General features: G+C 41.2%; 1 protein-coding gene across 12 annotated transcripts in view; it reads right to left on the reverse strand.

The window, feature by feature from the left end:
• msi2b (musashi RNA-binding protein 2b) overlaps window positions 1-17,910 on the reverse strand; it is a 277,906-nt gene that overhangs the window by 7,715 nt on the left and 252,281 nt on the right. For 4 of the 12 annotated variants that reach the window (XM_004557375.3, XM_004557374.3, XM_004557377.3 and 1 more), the window contains exons 11-13: window positions 16,384-16,503; window positions 7,063-7,242; window positions 2,801-2,955 (exon numbers count right to left, since the gene is read on the reverse strand). In XM_004557375.3, coding sequence (XP_004557432.1) covers window positions 2,801-2,955; window positions 7,063-7,242; window positions 16,384-16,503 — 455 coding nt within the window. The remainder of the gene's footprint in view (window positions 1-2,800; window positions 2,956-7,062; window positions 7,243-16,383; window positions 16,504-17,910) is intronic. The other 8 variants (XM_004557378.3, XM_076888986.1, XM_004557383.3 and 5 more) reach the window with 5 other exon arrangements.

Below are 17,910 nucleotides of genomic sequence, written 5' to 3' on the forward strand. Positions count from 1 at the left end.
CAGCCTTCAGTAAGATCAGCGTGCTTCTGACTATTGAATGGCTTTTATTACTGAGGCTCACTTATCAGGACACTGTGAGCTTTCCTACTGACAGGTCTGTAAAAAATGATTGGATTCAAACACAACAGTGAAAAGGAGAGAAGCACTTTCAGCAGCGCTTGCTTGTCTTTATCACCTCAATCAGCTAATTGCGCTCTAATTGTCTTGCATAAAAAAACAGTTAAGTTCATTAAAGCTTCTTCGCAGTAGCTGTTTTCGTACTGGCTAAAGGGATTAATAAAATCAGTGGAGCGTGAGACAGAAGGACAAATCGGTGAATCTGAAGTCATCCGTGAGCTCCTGAGATATGACGATCTTATATGCGCTTGGTTCAACAGCGTTCTCGGTAAAGAAGTGAATTATGAAGCGAATTTTAGTTCTGAATCATTTCCTATTTTAATGTTCTGAATAGAGAGATCATCTCGGCTGGAGCAGGAAGTCAGAGGCCTGCTGCATCACCTCTCCTTTATTGATTCGCTGTGATTCTGAAGTGGTGATTTAGTCTAGTAGTATTATGGGCAAAAACTGACTCTCTGTAAGGGAATCGGAAGGCCCGGCTTGAATAATGTTGGTAAAATACACCGTATATTCTTCACCCACCTCTTTCATAAATCAGCTGCACTCTGCTGCTCAATATTAATCTCATCTCTTCCGAATTTTTTGTATTTTTGTGGTGGGGGGGGGTTGAAAGACTTGTTCTATTCTCTAACTCAGTAATAAACTATGGCTACAAACTGTTGCAACAAATGGAAAATAATTGTAACAAATGGCCTCATTTCCATCTGTGAACTATCTGCTGGTAAATCTGCCTTGAAAATGAGCCAGCGTGGTGTTTCATAGCAAATATTTTGCTTCCTACACTGAGACCAGCAGATTAAAGCAGATAGCCAGTGGACCTAAAGCAATTAATAATAGGGGCTTTGCTCAGGGAGGAAAAAGGCTTTAAAATGTTTTTTTTCTCTTAAGCTCTGCTTTGCGTGGATATCATAAATCAATTACGCACGGCTGCAAACATCTAAACGAGCTCTTTTACCTGTTTTGTACATTTGTGACATTATCCAATAGCAACAAGGCATTACAGCCGTATAGTGCAAGCGCCACATTCACGACATCTTCGCTAAACCGCCGCACTTAGTTCGACTGATTCAAGCGCACAACGTGATAAATCTCCTGTGGTACTTCTCAGAACATGTGTGATTTCAGAATGCAGCATAAGCCACAGTTTGCCACAAAGGCTTAGATTTTAAAAAAAGAAAAAAGCACCACAAAATACCACAACCAGAGGATCACCTGAATAAATAAAAAGATAAATATCTGTTTACTGTAGCATGAAATTCAAGTTAATGATGTGGACTATAAAGTTTGGAACGAGCGTCTTCACCCTGTAGTCTTTTCGGCGCTCGCTCGCTGTACTAATGGGCTTGTCGTTATTCCATCTCAGTTAAGCCATGCATTAATGAGCTTGTTGCAGAAAGCAGGTGTTATTTTTATAGTTTACACTGTGTCACTCAGTTCAGTCATGTAAAGCAGCACAAACATGCTCCGATGTGAACTGAAATCCTGCTGCACTTTGCTAGGGCCAGAAAATTCACACGGTAAAAAAATTTAATTACTCGGCGAGGTCGAAGGTAGACTAACGTACGAGTAAACAAAGTGCTGATTGGGTCTTCTTTCGTGGCGTTTGAGCCTTTTCCTTTATTGACAGTAAATAAGCTAAGTACATCAGATTTAACTTTGGCTCATTCAGTCTTTGGCTGCTCTCAGAAAACTGTCTTAGGAATGCTAAAAAACAGAGAGGGAGTAGTTTATGATGGGAACTGACTGCTAAGTCTCATTTATTTTGAATATAGAAATAATCCTTGTTAAGCCATTACATATGTCTTTAGTAAACTAGCTCTTGCTAGGTTTCCACCCTGCATAGACTCAAACTGCTGCAATGTTGGGAAAACACGGGAAATAAGAGGAATGAATCTGAATGGCTAAACTTTCTTCTTAGAGTTCCTTTTAGAAGTAAAGATGTTCCTACTGGCTTTAAGATGATCTCTCCAACACTTATGATAATAGATCGGTTCACAGAGAACACGGAGTTTGAGAGCACAATTTTAATGTCTTTTTCTTCACCTTCAAAGGAAGGTGGGATTATTAGCACTCTGATGGGGAAATCCCTCACAATATTCTCTTTATTACCGTCACCTCTTCTTCCTTTGTAGTCCTAACACTTACGCACTGACTTGGCGACCAGCTGCTAACCGATCAGAGAGAAAAGTTCAACAGCATGTGGCTGAGCAAGCCTAACTGGACAAGGGCACTGGGAGACACAAAAACCTGTGTGGGAGCATCGTCCTAGCAATGGAGTGAACTCCAGCTCTGGGACAGATGGGGTTCTAAAAATAAAAGAAATTTGTTCTGGGCAGGTGATGCAGGATCTGAAGTGAGGTGATTTGTGCAACAGCTAGAGGGGAAAAACATTTGCTTTTGACACAGATAACTTACAGAGCTGCGATGGGCTTTAACACTGATGTACTACATTATTATGGGAGCCCTGAACCTGACAGCAGCAAAAATGCTTCCCTGGATATTTTCTAAGACGACAGCAGTGATTATTTTTAGTCAATTCAGTAAAAGAATAAATGCTACTTTTTATGCAAACACTGAGCTGCTTTACAGAATGTTGCAATTGAAGCCCATTTGCATTTTTTGTAACGTCTAATTTTAGTGCAGAAGAAGAAGCAGGAGGTGCAGTCGGAATTTTAGTACTTACTGTGATGCTGGGGCCAAAGCCAGAGCCAGGCTGAGGGCTAGCAGCACTGATGTAGTTGCCCACAGCTGAATCCTGGCTGCTAGGTCCATATAGGTCAGCCACAGGCCCTGGACTATTAGCGCCGGGGAAACCTCCGGGCCTTGACGGGTTGGCACCTGCATACAAACACAGCGAGGAGCGGAGCAGCTCAGAAACCCCCAACAAAGATCAGTATATCCTTACTCTTGTGACTCAATGGGCAAATTGAAATCAAAAGAACGCATTACTGGATTCATACATTTGTCTTGAAGGGCTTGCTCATATTACAGGTTACTGTATTTGATGCTGCGCGTTCAATTTAATTTGTAATCGACTGAAAAATGGTGCAGGATTTTGGCTTAATTTCATACCAAACAAGCAAAATTAGGGGTGAATCCAGTATGAGATTCTAAATATAATCTACATGCTGCGTGTATTATGCACGGGAATAACATTCACTTTGTATAGTCATGCACAACACAAAACAGGCACGTTGCTAAAAATACTTCCATCATGCTAATAAACTAGTAAGGTTGCAGTGTAAATGTTGACATGCATAATGTGAAGGAGTACTTGTACAGCGACATTGGCTGTAGCTAAGTAGAGGAACAAAGGATTATGAGGATCTGAAATTTTTGGTGAGCATTCTGAGCCCCAGAATTTGAAATACTACCTTCTATTTTCTTATATGATCTACTAAGTATACCCCCCCCCCCCCCCCCCAAAAAAAAAAACCCCAAAACAAAATCATATAATACTTAGCACTTTTCAGCTTTTTAGTCTGCAAGAGTAACTTCCAGCATAAAATAAAATGGGTATGTCAGGCAAGAGAAGGAGGGAAACTGAGGAAATATAAAAGCCTGACCCGAGTTCGTCGGCAGGTCCAAACTCGTAGGGTGGGGGATAAAAAAGAAATACTGTACGTGACTTACCACCTTTTGCCCTGTGAGTAAGAGCAACTCAGTATAATAAAATGCCTTTTGAAAATCCATATGCCTGCTAAAGGCCAATAACACTGGCAATACAAGGAAAAACAGCCGGGGAGAAAGAAAAATGCAGTGATCTCTTAACAGCAATCTCCTTTGCTGTCAGCTTCGCATAACCCTCCATCTCACCCTTATTCACAGACAAACTGTGAAAAAAAACTGTGCAACTGCATTAAAAAGAAAAATCCTCCGACCACAGAAAATGCTCCCACTTGTGTATATATATTAGCTCATGAACCCTGTGATGCCTGAGAGGAGGTCTTTGTAGAGCATGGAAAAAGACACAGTGTGACTGCTGTGGCTCCAACGCGCTGATGGAGACACACACACACACACACACACACACACGGTAAACTAACTATCATTGTCACCTTGTTTAACGTATCACCGCTCCATCTATCAAAGCCGCAACAGACAGGTTAGGTTCACTGGAAGCACCTCAAAGCATGCTTCAGATATTTATGTGTGGCACTCTAGGAAAATGAAGCCATCTCACTAAACATATATCTAGTGGAGTTGACACTGCTGTAACTGTAAGGACTTTAAACGGAGAGTTGCTAGTGCGCTTATCTTGCCCACACAGCCCCCAGTAGGCTGGCTTATTATATAATTAAGGATTTTTTTTTCCAGTTGAAATGGCAATCCTCATTTCCTGTAACTGGTGATTTTTATTGGAGTGCAGCTCACCCCTCTCTCAGTGAAAGTAATTTTTTGATGTAGAGGCTGCAGTGGTTTGTGCATTTAGCCAAAAGAACGCCAGACTCCACTGTAACGCATTTTTCTGTTATTATCTGGAATATACATCCTTTTTTCATAAAGACAAAAAAAAAAAAAGATTGGAGAGAAAATGATCAATCTTGTGTTTGTAACAGATACGATCAGTTATTTAAAGAATTCATATCTTTAAATCTAATTTTCTGCCCTTTGAAGGGAGGAAGCTTTTAATCGGTTCTGTTCGTTTGTCTGTCTGCTCGTTAGCAATCTAGCGTCCAAAGTTTTCAAGATATCATTTTCAAATGTTGTGGGACGGTAGATACCAATAACAGCTCAAGCTGGTTCAATTTTAATGAAAATTGGTTTAAGGTTAAGGTCACACTAAATGTAAACTTTTCTTTTTTTTTTTTTTAAAACCCTTTATATTACCCACAATTTTTTTATGGATCGTCTTCAAATTTTAGAACAGTATACTAGGCCTCAGAGGGCATGAGTACCTAGGTTGGCTAAGCATTTGACCTTGACCTTCATTGTTAGCACCAAGGTCAAAGTTGACCTTGAAATAAAATTTCAAGAAACCATATTGAATAATATATCTTATGAAAAAGCATGGAGAGAGATTTTTATTATTTTTTTATTATCATTTTTTTTTTACGTCCTGCAACGATGCACTTGGTGGGAGTTGCCATCTCCGGATGTTTTTGTATACTTGTGTAATTTATAAGTCAATTACATTTTTGTCAAACATTCTGATTTAATTTTATCTCCTTCAAAACACCCACAATTAAATGTCTCTGAATTTCACATAGGCTCAAGGTTGGCTGCAGATTCCAAGTCTATTCCACAGACAACGCCCACGTGCTACGACGCAATTAAGCTACGCTGACTCACTCAGGATTTGAACGTGCCCTCTCAGGTGAGACAAGCTTCAGCTTCAACAACTCAACGAATATTTCAGGGGCCATGCGTGCAGCAGAGACATATTCATTAGGTGCTGCTAAAGAGCTGAGGCAACATGACTTTTGACCTAAACACCTCTTTACTCTTTACTTAACTGCTCCAAATCGCCTATCAAATACTATAAATCAGCACGTCACTTAGCCTCACAATCGACAGACAAGGGCGATTGATGTGTACTTGCAGCGATGGGAAGAAATCAGCTCTTTCCCTCTCCTATATAGATGTTTATCCCATCAAACAGTCCACGCTGCTTAGCAAATCTATAAGAAGAAAAGTGTTTTCTCAAACAGTTAGTGCTGATGTTGCTGCCTCATGTGTACAAGCATTATCACAAAAGCCTCCAACAATTCCTTTACAACCCCACAAAGTCACATCTCTGTAATTTGTTGTCTTTAAAAGGCTCGTCTTGTGCATTTTTTTGTCTGCTAGCTGTACTAAAGGTTACACAGACAGCCTGTAGTAAATGCCAACATCTGCCGGGGGCAGCTGGCCAACACTTTAACCATTAGGGGGAAAAATCTTGCCCGCACTCATGACCTCAGCCCAAAAAGACTGACAGGACAAATCGCTTTGCTTTCTATATGTATATTTGTCTTTTTTTTTTTTTTTTAAAACAGTTATACTGTTGGGTGGAAAGACAGCCAGAGTAGTGGTTGATTGGATGATTATACACTGGGTTCCCATGATCTCATGACGATATTCCACTAAGCAGGAATTTAATGAAAGAAACACTGTCTGTAAAAACACAGTCAAAAGACCGCCATCACCATGACACACATTTGACATAAACACTTTTATTTTAAAAGTCAGCATATATTAAAAATTCCTGTCTGCTCTCAAACAAAAAATATCAGGTTGAAATTCTATTTAATTTATCTGCATAAAGCTAGCAGTTACTGAAATCGCAACATGAACTCCATTTGACTTAGTCTCATCCCTTGCTTTTTAACAGCTATGATTACATAAGAGAGAAGATCAGAAAAAAAGCACAGAAGAAGAAAATGTGCTTGTGTTGCGGAGTAATGGCTGTATTATGCAAAAAAAAGTTGTCTATTAAGTGTTCAACACTGTACAGCATTTCTACCAATTTCACACACTAATAATACGGCAATCACTCTTACACTAAGAATTCCTAAAGGGCTTGACTGAAAAAAAATGGCACTCACTCCCACACTTGCTCTCTCCTTTGCTGTTCCAAATTAACATAAACCTGAGCTCTGTCAGAGTGGCCAGTGTACTCTCAGACATCATCAGTAGTTATTTGGTTCACATGCAAATGAAGGATTACATTCTGTATATGTCGACCCCCTTATGTGCAAGCAGGGGCTGGAACATAACTTCACAAAGGAACAAAAGATCTACATTAAAAACTGGAGAAAAAAAAAGGAGGAAGAACATGCAATACTACTTTGTCAGCAAGACATTTTTTAATCATCATTTTTCAAAGGGATTTTTTTTCCTCAACAAAAGTAAGAGAAAATATGTATATGTGTATAAAAAAGATTAGATCATCTGCATGGAAAAATGTCATGAATCAAACTGAAAAGTCCAAAATGTGGATGAGATAGATGCTCAGATACAAACCTGGGTTCTTAAATTGATCCGGGCTGTGTAGGTGCTGTAGGGGGGAGTTGCAGGCGGAGGTGGCATGCTCACTGTGCAGCATCTGAGCCGCTTGGGGCCCCAGGGAGCCATAGTCAGCAAAGGAGCAGGGCCCCCCCCTCTGGTCACTGGGCGCAGAGTAAAACCCATAATCGGGGAGGCCTGGGAGATACAGTATAGGGTGGGGAGGGGGAGGGGAGGGGACTCCATCATTGTGGAAATCAACTTGTTCATTGTCATAGTCAAAGTGTCCAGATTGATAAGCATAGCTCGATGGTGCTTTACACCATTTTAAGGTCACATCCTTATATTTTGTCTGCTTTAGTTGGCCCTCCCTGCCCTCCCTCCCCAGCAGCTCCTGCCATGTGGCCAGACCCCCTGGCATATGGTCCGTGTTTGCTATGTTCAGCTATATTGTATATACACTAACTTGAAAATAATGGACGTATAAAATAATTCCATGAAAGGATATAATTAAAAACTGCTCATTAACTTAATTGAAATGGACCAAAAGCAATAAATACAAAATACACAGTAAGGCCACAGCTTTGCATAACTGACCTGTCCCAGTGTTTGTTTGCAAGCATTAATGAGTGAGCTAAAAAAATAAATTAAAAAAAATCTAAGAATCAGGTCAAAGCAGGTCAATACATTTCTCATTTCAAACCGACAGTTCTTACTTGACGTACCTGGAGGAAGCTTTTGTCATTTAAATGAAAAGAAACACAGAGCGCACTGATCGATAATTAATTTAAACCCCTCGTTTTTTTTTGGACCAATAAAAACTGATAAGCTTTTTATGTGAATGAGATACAGACACGTTCATGTTTATTGATGATAAGAATTCTCAAGTGTACTAAGTACTCTGAGCACGTCTTAGATTGGCCTCTTCGAATTCTTTCTTTGACACAGATGGTGGATTATCAACAGTTTAGAAAATGTCATTCAGCAATAAGTCGTGCTGACATTTATTGCTTGTTCTCTTAATCTGTGGCAAGCTGCTCATATAAAGAGTGCAATTAAAAGAAACTGCTCCTTCTCACACCTCTTTGATAAGAGAGTTAATCTACTCAGGGACTGAGATTGGTGACACCGGCTTTTCCATGCTGGGTTTCCCCTGCTGTGTGTTTGTTTTTTTATTTGGGTCCTGGAGCGAATAGCCATTCAAAGCCACTTCACCTCTACCCATTCAGAGTGAGACAGTCCACTTCTGCCAAATGGAAAGTAAGCACCAGCCATGTTTCTCCCCGCCAATGCTTTTTAGCACTCTGATCTCACCACTTGTGGGCTGTCTGCCCACTCATCAAATTATAGGCTCCAAATAGGGCAGGCTTCCCACGTACGTCACATAAAGCCTGACACATTGAACAAAGCTCAAGAAGCAATCATTCCATTTACTTCACTTAGAAAAATGTCACTGAAAATTGATTGGCCTTGCTAATGAGGAAAAGCTGGATCAATGGAATAATTATAATGGGGAAAAAACATTGACAATAGCACAAACCACGTTATTAGGGATTCATAAGGAATCCATTCCAAATATATCACCAGTTTAAAACGGTGCAAACTCGCCTTGTGAGTGTACAATAAAAAAAAAGTCACTTTCATACGATATAAAACCGACAATAAAGGCAGCTGAAAATGAACCATATTGTAATCAGTGTGATCTTGTGAAGTAGCAGCATTAGGAAGGTGTAGATGACATGCACACTCTCGAGTAGATGTAGGTGATTTGCTGGATTTAGGTTGATAATTACTGTTATTATTGTTTAGACAAAACTGACATTAAACTACGGTATTAGGGCTACTGAAGCAAAAATAGTATTAAAAGCAATCAGCTGAAGTGGGTGCATCTTTAAACCTGTGGTCAGGGTTGACATGAAAAATAACGAGAAGCCTTTAATTTGAGGTGAGGTTCCAACCCAGTGAGACCCTTTGTGTCTTTCTAAACAACTTTCCTACTTACCCAGAAAACTAAAGTTTTATGTGAACAGAGGACTTTTTTTGCTCACTGGGAAGAAAATTTGTTCAAACGTGACAACTGCAACCACCAGTTGCAGCCAGAGGTCTTAAAATGATGTTGGATGATACTCAAAGAAGCTCACGACAACAATAAATGGAAAACTGCAACACAACAGGCCAAAAAACATACAACAATCAACTGGGTTGAGGATCAGATGCAGATCCATACAGTTTATCATTCATTAAAAAAAGAAGAAGAAAAAACCCAAACACATGCCAAGGACAATAAACACCAATCTTATGCAATTTAGCCTTTAAAAGTATCAATTACCACAAACTGGGCAGGGCTCGGTTAGAGAAAAATAAGGGAATAAGGCGCTGCAAATACTGGCAAATAAAATCTGAAACATTTAGAGCTCGAGGTTGGTGAGGGAGGCTCAGGTAGGAAACTGGCTTTGTTTGGCACAGGAGCACAACAGAGACACAAACATGCAGGCCCACACTCGCAAAGCCATATATTTTCATCAGTGGCTATCTGATCTGTTATGCAGGACGAGAATGGGCAGAGTGTGCCCACAGCTGCATGAGTATCACCGATCATATCGCTGTGCCTCAGACCGTCCCACTATTAATATTCACACAATCTATCCAGAACAATGGGCCTTTCTTGGACTCCTTTTTTCCACTGGCCACTAATTGGATGTAATTACTCATCTACAAAACAAATGAGCGTGTTGAGGTTGCCTTGGAGACTATATCAGGGGACCCAGCAGTGCGAATCGTTCGCAGGGCTTCATTTATACTGATAATTATCTCCCCTGCCCCCACCCTCCTTCCCTTCTGCCCTCAGTGACCAAAACCGGCTGTGAGGCGATAGAGAGGGGAGTGTCTTGCAGTCATCTGTTACTGACATCATTGGGGTGGCTCTCTTTAAGTGGATAAATGCCCTGTTCTCAGTCCCACTTTGCCAGGTGACTGCCTTTAAGGAGGAATCACAAACCTTGAAAGTAGTCTTCTTTTTTTTCCCACAAGTTGGAAAATAAAAGAACCCCTTAATCAGACTGATGATAAAATATGGCCTCGTGGGTCTTCAGGATGTGAAAAGGTTTACCAGGAGTCTTTGTCGAGTTTGGGATCATTCTCATTTTAAAACCAGAGGAAAACACTTTGTCCACATCTTCTACTGTGCAAGGGTTCGCTAAAAGGCCTCTGTTTGGAATTCTGATCGTCACCAAAATATTGACTTTTCATGTGCAAGAAGCTTTGAATATACATGAACATATCTGTTATTTACGCAGTCAACAAATACCAGGCATCGGGGAATATAAAATCTATCACCAAGTTCTGCAAATAGAAATTTTCATGCAGCCACTCCTCCCTTTCCCTTGCGGCACCAGCAAGATTCCTCGGTGACCATCAAACCACATCACTCTGCAGAAGATGTCAATAAACCTGACATGCTGCTTCTCAAATTAGCTTTGAATTTTAGAGCTACCATAATTAGCTTTTCCATTTTCACCAATGTCATTTAAAAATAGCGTGAAAGAAACTAACAGCTCTTTTGCTGTCTAGCCTTGCTTTCACTTTCCATTTGAAATAATCTTTTCTGAATGAATGGCTGAGTAATTAACAGCACTAGACACCCTTTTCAGAGAGCACAGACATTTCATAAATAATACATATTTAATGTCTTGTCATTTTGTGTTCAGAGAAGCTTGGCTAATGAATTTTAACAGATGATTTCTTCTTGCATTTACTCACCCATACTGAGGCCTCTGTTTTCTTTACTTTTCATTTTATGCCTGCTCTTGCCTTTTCTTGCCACTCGTTCCCGTAACGGGCAAACTGAACAGAGATATGGATTTACCTTGGGGAACGACTTGTGGAAAGTGCCAAGCGCCAAGAGAAAGTGTGAGCGCAGAATCACGGGCAAAACAATGTGCAACAGAGAAAGAAATCCGCTTGCAATAATTTGCAGCAGCAAAGCCCAGACAGGCCATGCTAAATGATTTTAATGCAGATTTTAACCTGTGAGGGATCGGGTCTGGTTGGGACTGAGAAAGGGCGCTCGGTTATCGACAGTCGGCGCAGATTATCCCATCGTGAGCAGCCCCAGAGCTGACAGCGCTGGCCTTTTGGCTAAACACATTTTTTTCAAACATGTCTGGTCAGGCTTAAGTGGTCTGAAGAAATCTAAGACTCTCTGTGAGTGAAATCTGAGCGCGATGCTGGCTACGTCTAATGGTCATTTAGACACAGAGGGAAGAATATATGAATAAATCAAAGAGGAACCGACTCTTAGAGCAATGCTTACTCAGAGATTGTACGTTAATGGGTTGCTAAATCTCACATCCATTTATTTCACGTGTTATTGTTAGGGTGGAAAAGACTGCAGATGCTACTTTTGTCTGCTCCCTCGTTCACAAAGGACCATCACAGCAGGGTCGCATGTCTGAGTTTGCAGTTTTACTCCGGATGCCCTTACCAACACAACTCTAAGGGGATTTTTGTCTCTGACTGGAAGTAAACCAGCAACCTTTCATTTGCACATGAACATGTAAACCACTACAGTATGTAGCCACACAGTGTGGAGAAAACTATGCGCTTCTTTTTGCAAAGTAAGCATTCTGCAGTGTTCTGCAATAACCACATAATGCACTATCGTATCGAACACATACTATATTTCTAAGCTGAAGTCACAGAACTGACAGCAAAATACCTTCCTAGCATTAAGTTTTCTTTGAAGAGTGTGTTATGTATGCAGCCCCTGGAGGGCAGAGCGGTGATGTCCCCGAAGGCCTGTGCCTGTAACCTCAGAGCATCTGCTCCCCACAGCTGTGAACCACCGCTTTGTGGTGGAGGTGCAAAGGGACGCTTTGCCCTCCCCGATGTGTCAAATCTTTCCCTGGGCCTTAGACAAAAACCCGAGCAGGATGGGCTTGGCATGCCTGCTCATGTTATTTTGCAGCAAATACATGTAAAGTGCTTCTGGCCTCAGAGCTGAGCTCTGCAGATTAGCATCTGGGACAAATGGACCCATGCTCACTAAGAGCCAGACTGATTAAGCCTCGTGCACATAGCCAGTCCTACTCTCCTCTCAGGCACTGCAGAAGATCACAGAGCTTGTTGGGAGGAAATTGATAATAATCTTAACTTGGAAATGACTGTCACTTTTCCTTTCTTTTAATCGCTGGGAAATAAAAGAGGTGGAAGGAGAAGTGAGATGAGAAAACGTGAGATCAGAACAAAGAAGAGGAGCAGCTAACTGAGGGGAGGAATGGGTTTTAAATGATGTGACGACTATCCTAAATCCCAATAAAACTGGCAGGGCCACCTCTGCAATTTATACTGCAGCACAATTTATTCATAGGGCTGGCCACAGCCACTCTATTTCAGTTTCGAGCACCTGAGTCAAGTCAGACATACTGTACATAGCAAGTACCCAGACCTGTAAATGCAGTTAGATGTGCTTTGTGTACACTGCAGGTAGAGCAGAGATCTGAGACTGACATTTGAGCTTCTCAGAAAGCTCAGAGGGACTCAGGAAAACACTCAACCAGAGTACACTGGGACCTTTGAAGTTCCCTGGACTGTCAGAACCATCTGCATCAGTTGCATTTTCTCAGTTTTCATCTGACAGCGCACAGGAGATTTCACATAAGTCTACTTTAAAATGGAGAAAGAGTACCACAATGAGGAGGAAAGAAGACCTTAAAAAGAATGGCTAAATTACTAACTTTCTCCACGTGTTTTATTTGTTAGATATCCATTTATAATATTCAGAGTGATGTTCTCAGCGTGCATTTCAATGGTCAGGTTGTTGTTGACATGTATGTCTAATTTTTACCATTCAGTTCCCCAATAAACTACCTGTCGGTCTCAATAACTGTGGCAACAATGGCTCTTTTTCTCTATTTACTGGTTTGTTCTTCACATACACAGCAGAGGTTAAAGTGTACGTGTTTAAAATACAGGCAAATAAGTAATTTCCTCAATGTTAGCCTTAATATACAGATGCTCAGCCTTTCCAACTGCTACAATACGACTGCCTTTTAAAACCTCCACTGGCACCCAGTCATAGCTTGATACCAGCCTAAAAATCCAAGTATGGACTGGCACCTTTCCACCTCCAGGCAATGGTAAACTCTGTCAAGTAGCCACATCTCTCTGATCTACCTCTCGCCTGAAGCTAGTTTCTCAAACGTCCCCAAAAACACACATCAAGACTACCCCTCAAGCGTTGTTGCACTTGAGAGGTGCAAGATACTACCTGATGGGGATCAGAGTAGCAAAAAAAACCACCTCTTCAAATGCACACCAAACACCAACCTTTTGCAAAAAAACCCATTTGGAATTACACCAATCACCGCTTTTGCTTTTTATTAGCCTGTCTGAGTAGTAACCGTTAACTCTGTGTTTTATTTTCCCCCCCTGCTGACTGGCAGTTTTTATTGCCTGGAAACAGGCAAGAAAGGTAGTGCAGTAGTGTTAAAATATATAGTGCAAAAAAAAAAAGATTAAGCAATAAAACACATGGTAATAGATCAAAGAAAAAGTGGCACAGGCCCACTTAGCTGTGTCTCTGGTTTCCTGCAGGAAGCAGGCCACTGCCATCCAAAATACACCTTGTCATCAGCAGTGGTCTGTCGCACAGAGAGAGGTCAGCATGCTGTCATTCTGTCTGCTGAGCACTGGGAGTCGGGCGAAAGTGCCCTCTGTCACTGATGGAAAATGTCTTCCTCATTTTCACAACACTCTCTTTGTGTATCGCTGCCAATCTCCAAACAAGCCTCGACCTACACAAAAAGCTTTCCTGTAGCATTCCACTTATATCTCGTGATTATCAAGTGTGCATTTTTACTTTTATTTAAAGCCTGTGGCATCCGGTTCAGGTGAAATATCATCGCCAATTCTTCTCTCCTCCTGGGTCAAAGTCCACAAGCACATATATAATATGTGGTGCTCTATGGAAACTGTAGGTGGAGTCAAAGCACATGGAATCCACATGTACGTCTGCACTAAACGTGGAGAATTTAGCAAAAATGAAAGCAAGAGCATTGCTATTCCTGGACTGACACCCCGGGCCGAGCGTGCTGCAAATTAAATGTTACGACGGGATGGAGATGCAGCAACGTTCCCAGATGACACAAACAGAGAGGAAGGTCAAGTCTAAACAACCTGTGTCCTCTGTTTGGTTTGTGTCTGCGCAGAGAGGAGAGCACTCCATGTATTATTCCACGCTGCGTGTTAATGGCGTCATCTTGAGGACTTCTAATAAATCATTTGCGACTCAAAGCCACGAGATGGAGAGCTGCTCTCGTTGGATCGTCAAGAGGCATTTGTTAAGTTTTTCTCCCGAGAACAGAGCGGATACTAAATGGCAACAATAAAACAGAATACAGCTGTTTTAGATCTGCTGACATTTTATGAGCTCAGTCAAATTATGCTCATATTCCACATTTTGCTGCTGTTATTATTGTTGTTCCATTTTCTGCTTTTCAGACACATTCTGCCATTTTTCTAAAGAGTTCTCCTTAAACTGTCTCGTGGCTGTTTAAGTACTCTAAAACAGGCCCATGATGTCACTGTTTTTCACTCTGACACCCCTCCCCCTTCGCCCCTGTTCATAATCATTTACTTGTCTCCCTTCCATTTGCAGCTGTCAGAATTAAACTGTACATAATAGCTGCCATCACGTCTCTTGCTTCCTGGCTGCTGCTAACCCCAAATCAACATTCCTGCTTCTTAGTGATGTTCATTGCAATTGTTGGTTAAGTTCTTTGTTTTCAAAATACAAAATCAAATAGCTTGATGTGAGAGAAAGAGCATCTGATTGGCTTCCAGTGTTCCCTCTGTTGATTTGAATTAAGTTCAAATGAGAAGAAGAGCGTGAGCTTGCTTGTCTGCATTCGTGTGTGCGTGCGTGCAGGTAGTGTGCGCCCGTACTGTAGCTGTCAGTGTGCTCATGTGCAATAGTGTGCATTTCACATCACAGCACATGTCATTAAACACCAATTGTCTCCTGACTTTATATCTGTAAGCCACTGCACAAACCAGGCAACATCTGAGTTACAATTAAAACACATTTGCTCCAACAAGCTTCAAATAGTATGTCTGATTAGGAAAGACAGTTTTTCCTCACTGCCTGGAGGCTGTGTGTTCAGTCAGGGGAGCTATTATTGACAGCTATTGAATGATCTACAGTTGTAAGGGTGGGGGAAAAAACAGGATGTCTAAATGAAGCCGACAAGTTGATCAATGCTGTTTAAGACAGAAAGAAACTTGCATCCTGTTTTTTTGGTACAAATCTCTTGGCAGATATTCATCTGCTTGCGAATGGGGTGTGTGCTGTCAGAACGCTTTCCTCGAGTGCGTGTGTACTTAAAGTTGATCTCTACAAGCAGGCAGCTAAAGCACCGACTAATCTTTCCAATTTCCCTATTAAACGTCTGTATTTACAGATATAGAGCAACACAGGATAAGCTGACGTTCGTAAAGAACCGACACAACGGTGATCACAAAGGCACCCGAGGTTCACGGTGCTTTGATGATCAGGTTGTAAGAAAAGTGTCTGGGAGCAAAAATGACTGCCATTACTGTACTCCACTGCTTTCTCCTCATTTATTTCTTTTAAGAGACAATCCACCATTAGACCAAACATTACGCAACTTAGTTTAACCTAAATGACAAATATCTGGACGAGGCAAAGGAAAATGTCCATTTGGGTAGTTTAATACTGAGACAAACTGGAAATTCATTACCTAGCTTCATGGGTTACAATATTCTCAATTTTTGAATCTAAAAATATTTATAGACATACTCTGAGAAGAAGATATTAAGGAAAGACTTTTTTATTTGCCCTAAGCTGCTCTAAGATCAGATTTTCTTGCATGTGTAACCATTTCTTATTAATGCTAAAACCCTGAGAGCTTCGAGTACAGATGTTTTAGACCGCGGATCGCCTCTTCATTAAGGTTTTGCTTCAGAAATTTCCTCCTGGGAAGACTTTTACTGTCTCAAAAGTAAACAGAGCTATGTTATCATACATGAGCGGAATTCATATTAAAATTTGTCGTGCTTTGTCATCAGCCCTTAAAAATCTTCCAGATGAGAGAATTGGAATTAAAGCTGCCGGTTCATGTTTTAGAGGGATCTGGAGCGGCTAGGGCTATGTCTGAAAGGATGTGTATGTAGATATTTTGGATTAAATATGTATGTGAGCCTAAATTCAAAATGTTGCCAAGTGTGTTGGGGGCTGAGGGAACTATGTCTATGGGGAGAAGCAGAGCAGGAGAAGTTGAAGAGAGCAGCAGCCACACAGAACATGGACAGAGCGTTTACCTGGCCCTGTGCTCTGTGGGTACGCCAAGTAGCCGCCTCTTCCACGGGCCCCCCTACCTGAGCCACGCGCTGCCGCTACTGCCGCCGCCGCCACCGGTCCATATGCTGTCGCTGGGAAGCCTGCAGGCACATATACACACACATATACACACGCACATCACTTCGTGCACAGAGATGAGTACCTCCCAAAGCTGCAAGAGAATGTTGATACCAGTGCTGAGCTACAGGATAAAACTATAGCTTTCACAGACAGGGGCTCGTGTTAGGTCGACATCTGTCAGCAGTCTCCTACAGAACACAGAGTGAGATTCAAAACCCCGCAGACCTGCTCGATCCACACACACAGAAACAAAACGATAGCCACGAGCAACTCACGGAATAAAACGAGCTGGGAAAAAATAGAGACACATAGGTCAGCTCTGTCAAATCCAACCTGGCACGTGAGAAGGTTGAGATTTTAAACAAATCACCTAGTAACTCAAATAAACAATCTCCAAATTGTTTCGTATACACAACATTTGATTTCTATGTATTCAAAATGTCATGTTTAGCAATATAATCCACATCCTCTTACTGTAAAGACTATATCTTTGGACTCATACAGAAAAATATGCTGATGACGATACATGTAAGAATGAATATATGAAAAATGTATGACTTCAAACTATATAAAGGTACATTTCTGCAAATGTGTAGGACTGTATTCAGCTACAGCACAAACCCGTGTAAGATCTCTGATTACATTAGTGGAAGAATTTGGCTCTGGGGGTGTTTATGTCACATGCTTTGGATGAAAGATTATAGCCACTTCTGAGCTGCATAGACATGGGCATAATGGCCCTACCTCTGGGGACCATCCCTGCATTTTGTTCGGGAGTGCTCCCAATTACAGTGAGTGTCTATGGAATCAGAATAATCCACTGTAATGCAGTCCACATTTTGATTTTTGATTTTTTTTGTCTGGCTATTCAGGTGGAACATATGTAGCAGAGAAAAACATTTCCCACAATCAGACGAAGGCATCTCTTGGATGATTTGTCACTCAGAGATTTCCATCTGTGAGCTTATGTGAAGACTGAAGAAGTCTTTTGTGTTTGTTTATTCTCATGTAAATACTTTACTGATGTAAACATTTATACCCCGACGCTGAGATTCTTTAAGCTCGCCACTTTAAACCACATCTACAGCATACACTCACTCAGAAATCAGGCAGTTTGTGATACACTAATAAAATCAAGGCTTTAATTCCATGCAAATATAAATCCACTTTTAAAGGGTCTGATTATTCCAACAAATATCAGCCTAATAATCAGACTGTAATTAAGCCAACACAGTATCTGTGAATTGTAATTACATTGTTGGCCTTAATGAACACAGTAGCTAGAGGTGGCTGACAGAGACTAGTCCATGCCCAGGGCTTGGGCTCTCAGCACAGGAATGGCATGTCATTAGTATGGGTGATGAGATTCCTCACTCTGGGCTCAACACCTTCTATGCCTAATCAGCCTCCTAAAATTATCTCCACAG

Source organism: Maylandia zebra, linkage group LG10 (assembly GCF_041146795.1).
Source record: "Maylandia zebra isolate NMK-2024a linkage group LG10, Mzebra_GT3a, whole genome shotgun sequence".
Taxonomy (NCBI): Eukaryota; Metazoa; Chordata; class Actinopteri; order Cichliformes; family Cichlidae; genus Maylandia; species Maylandia zebra.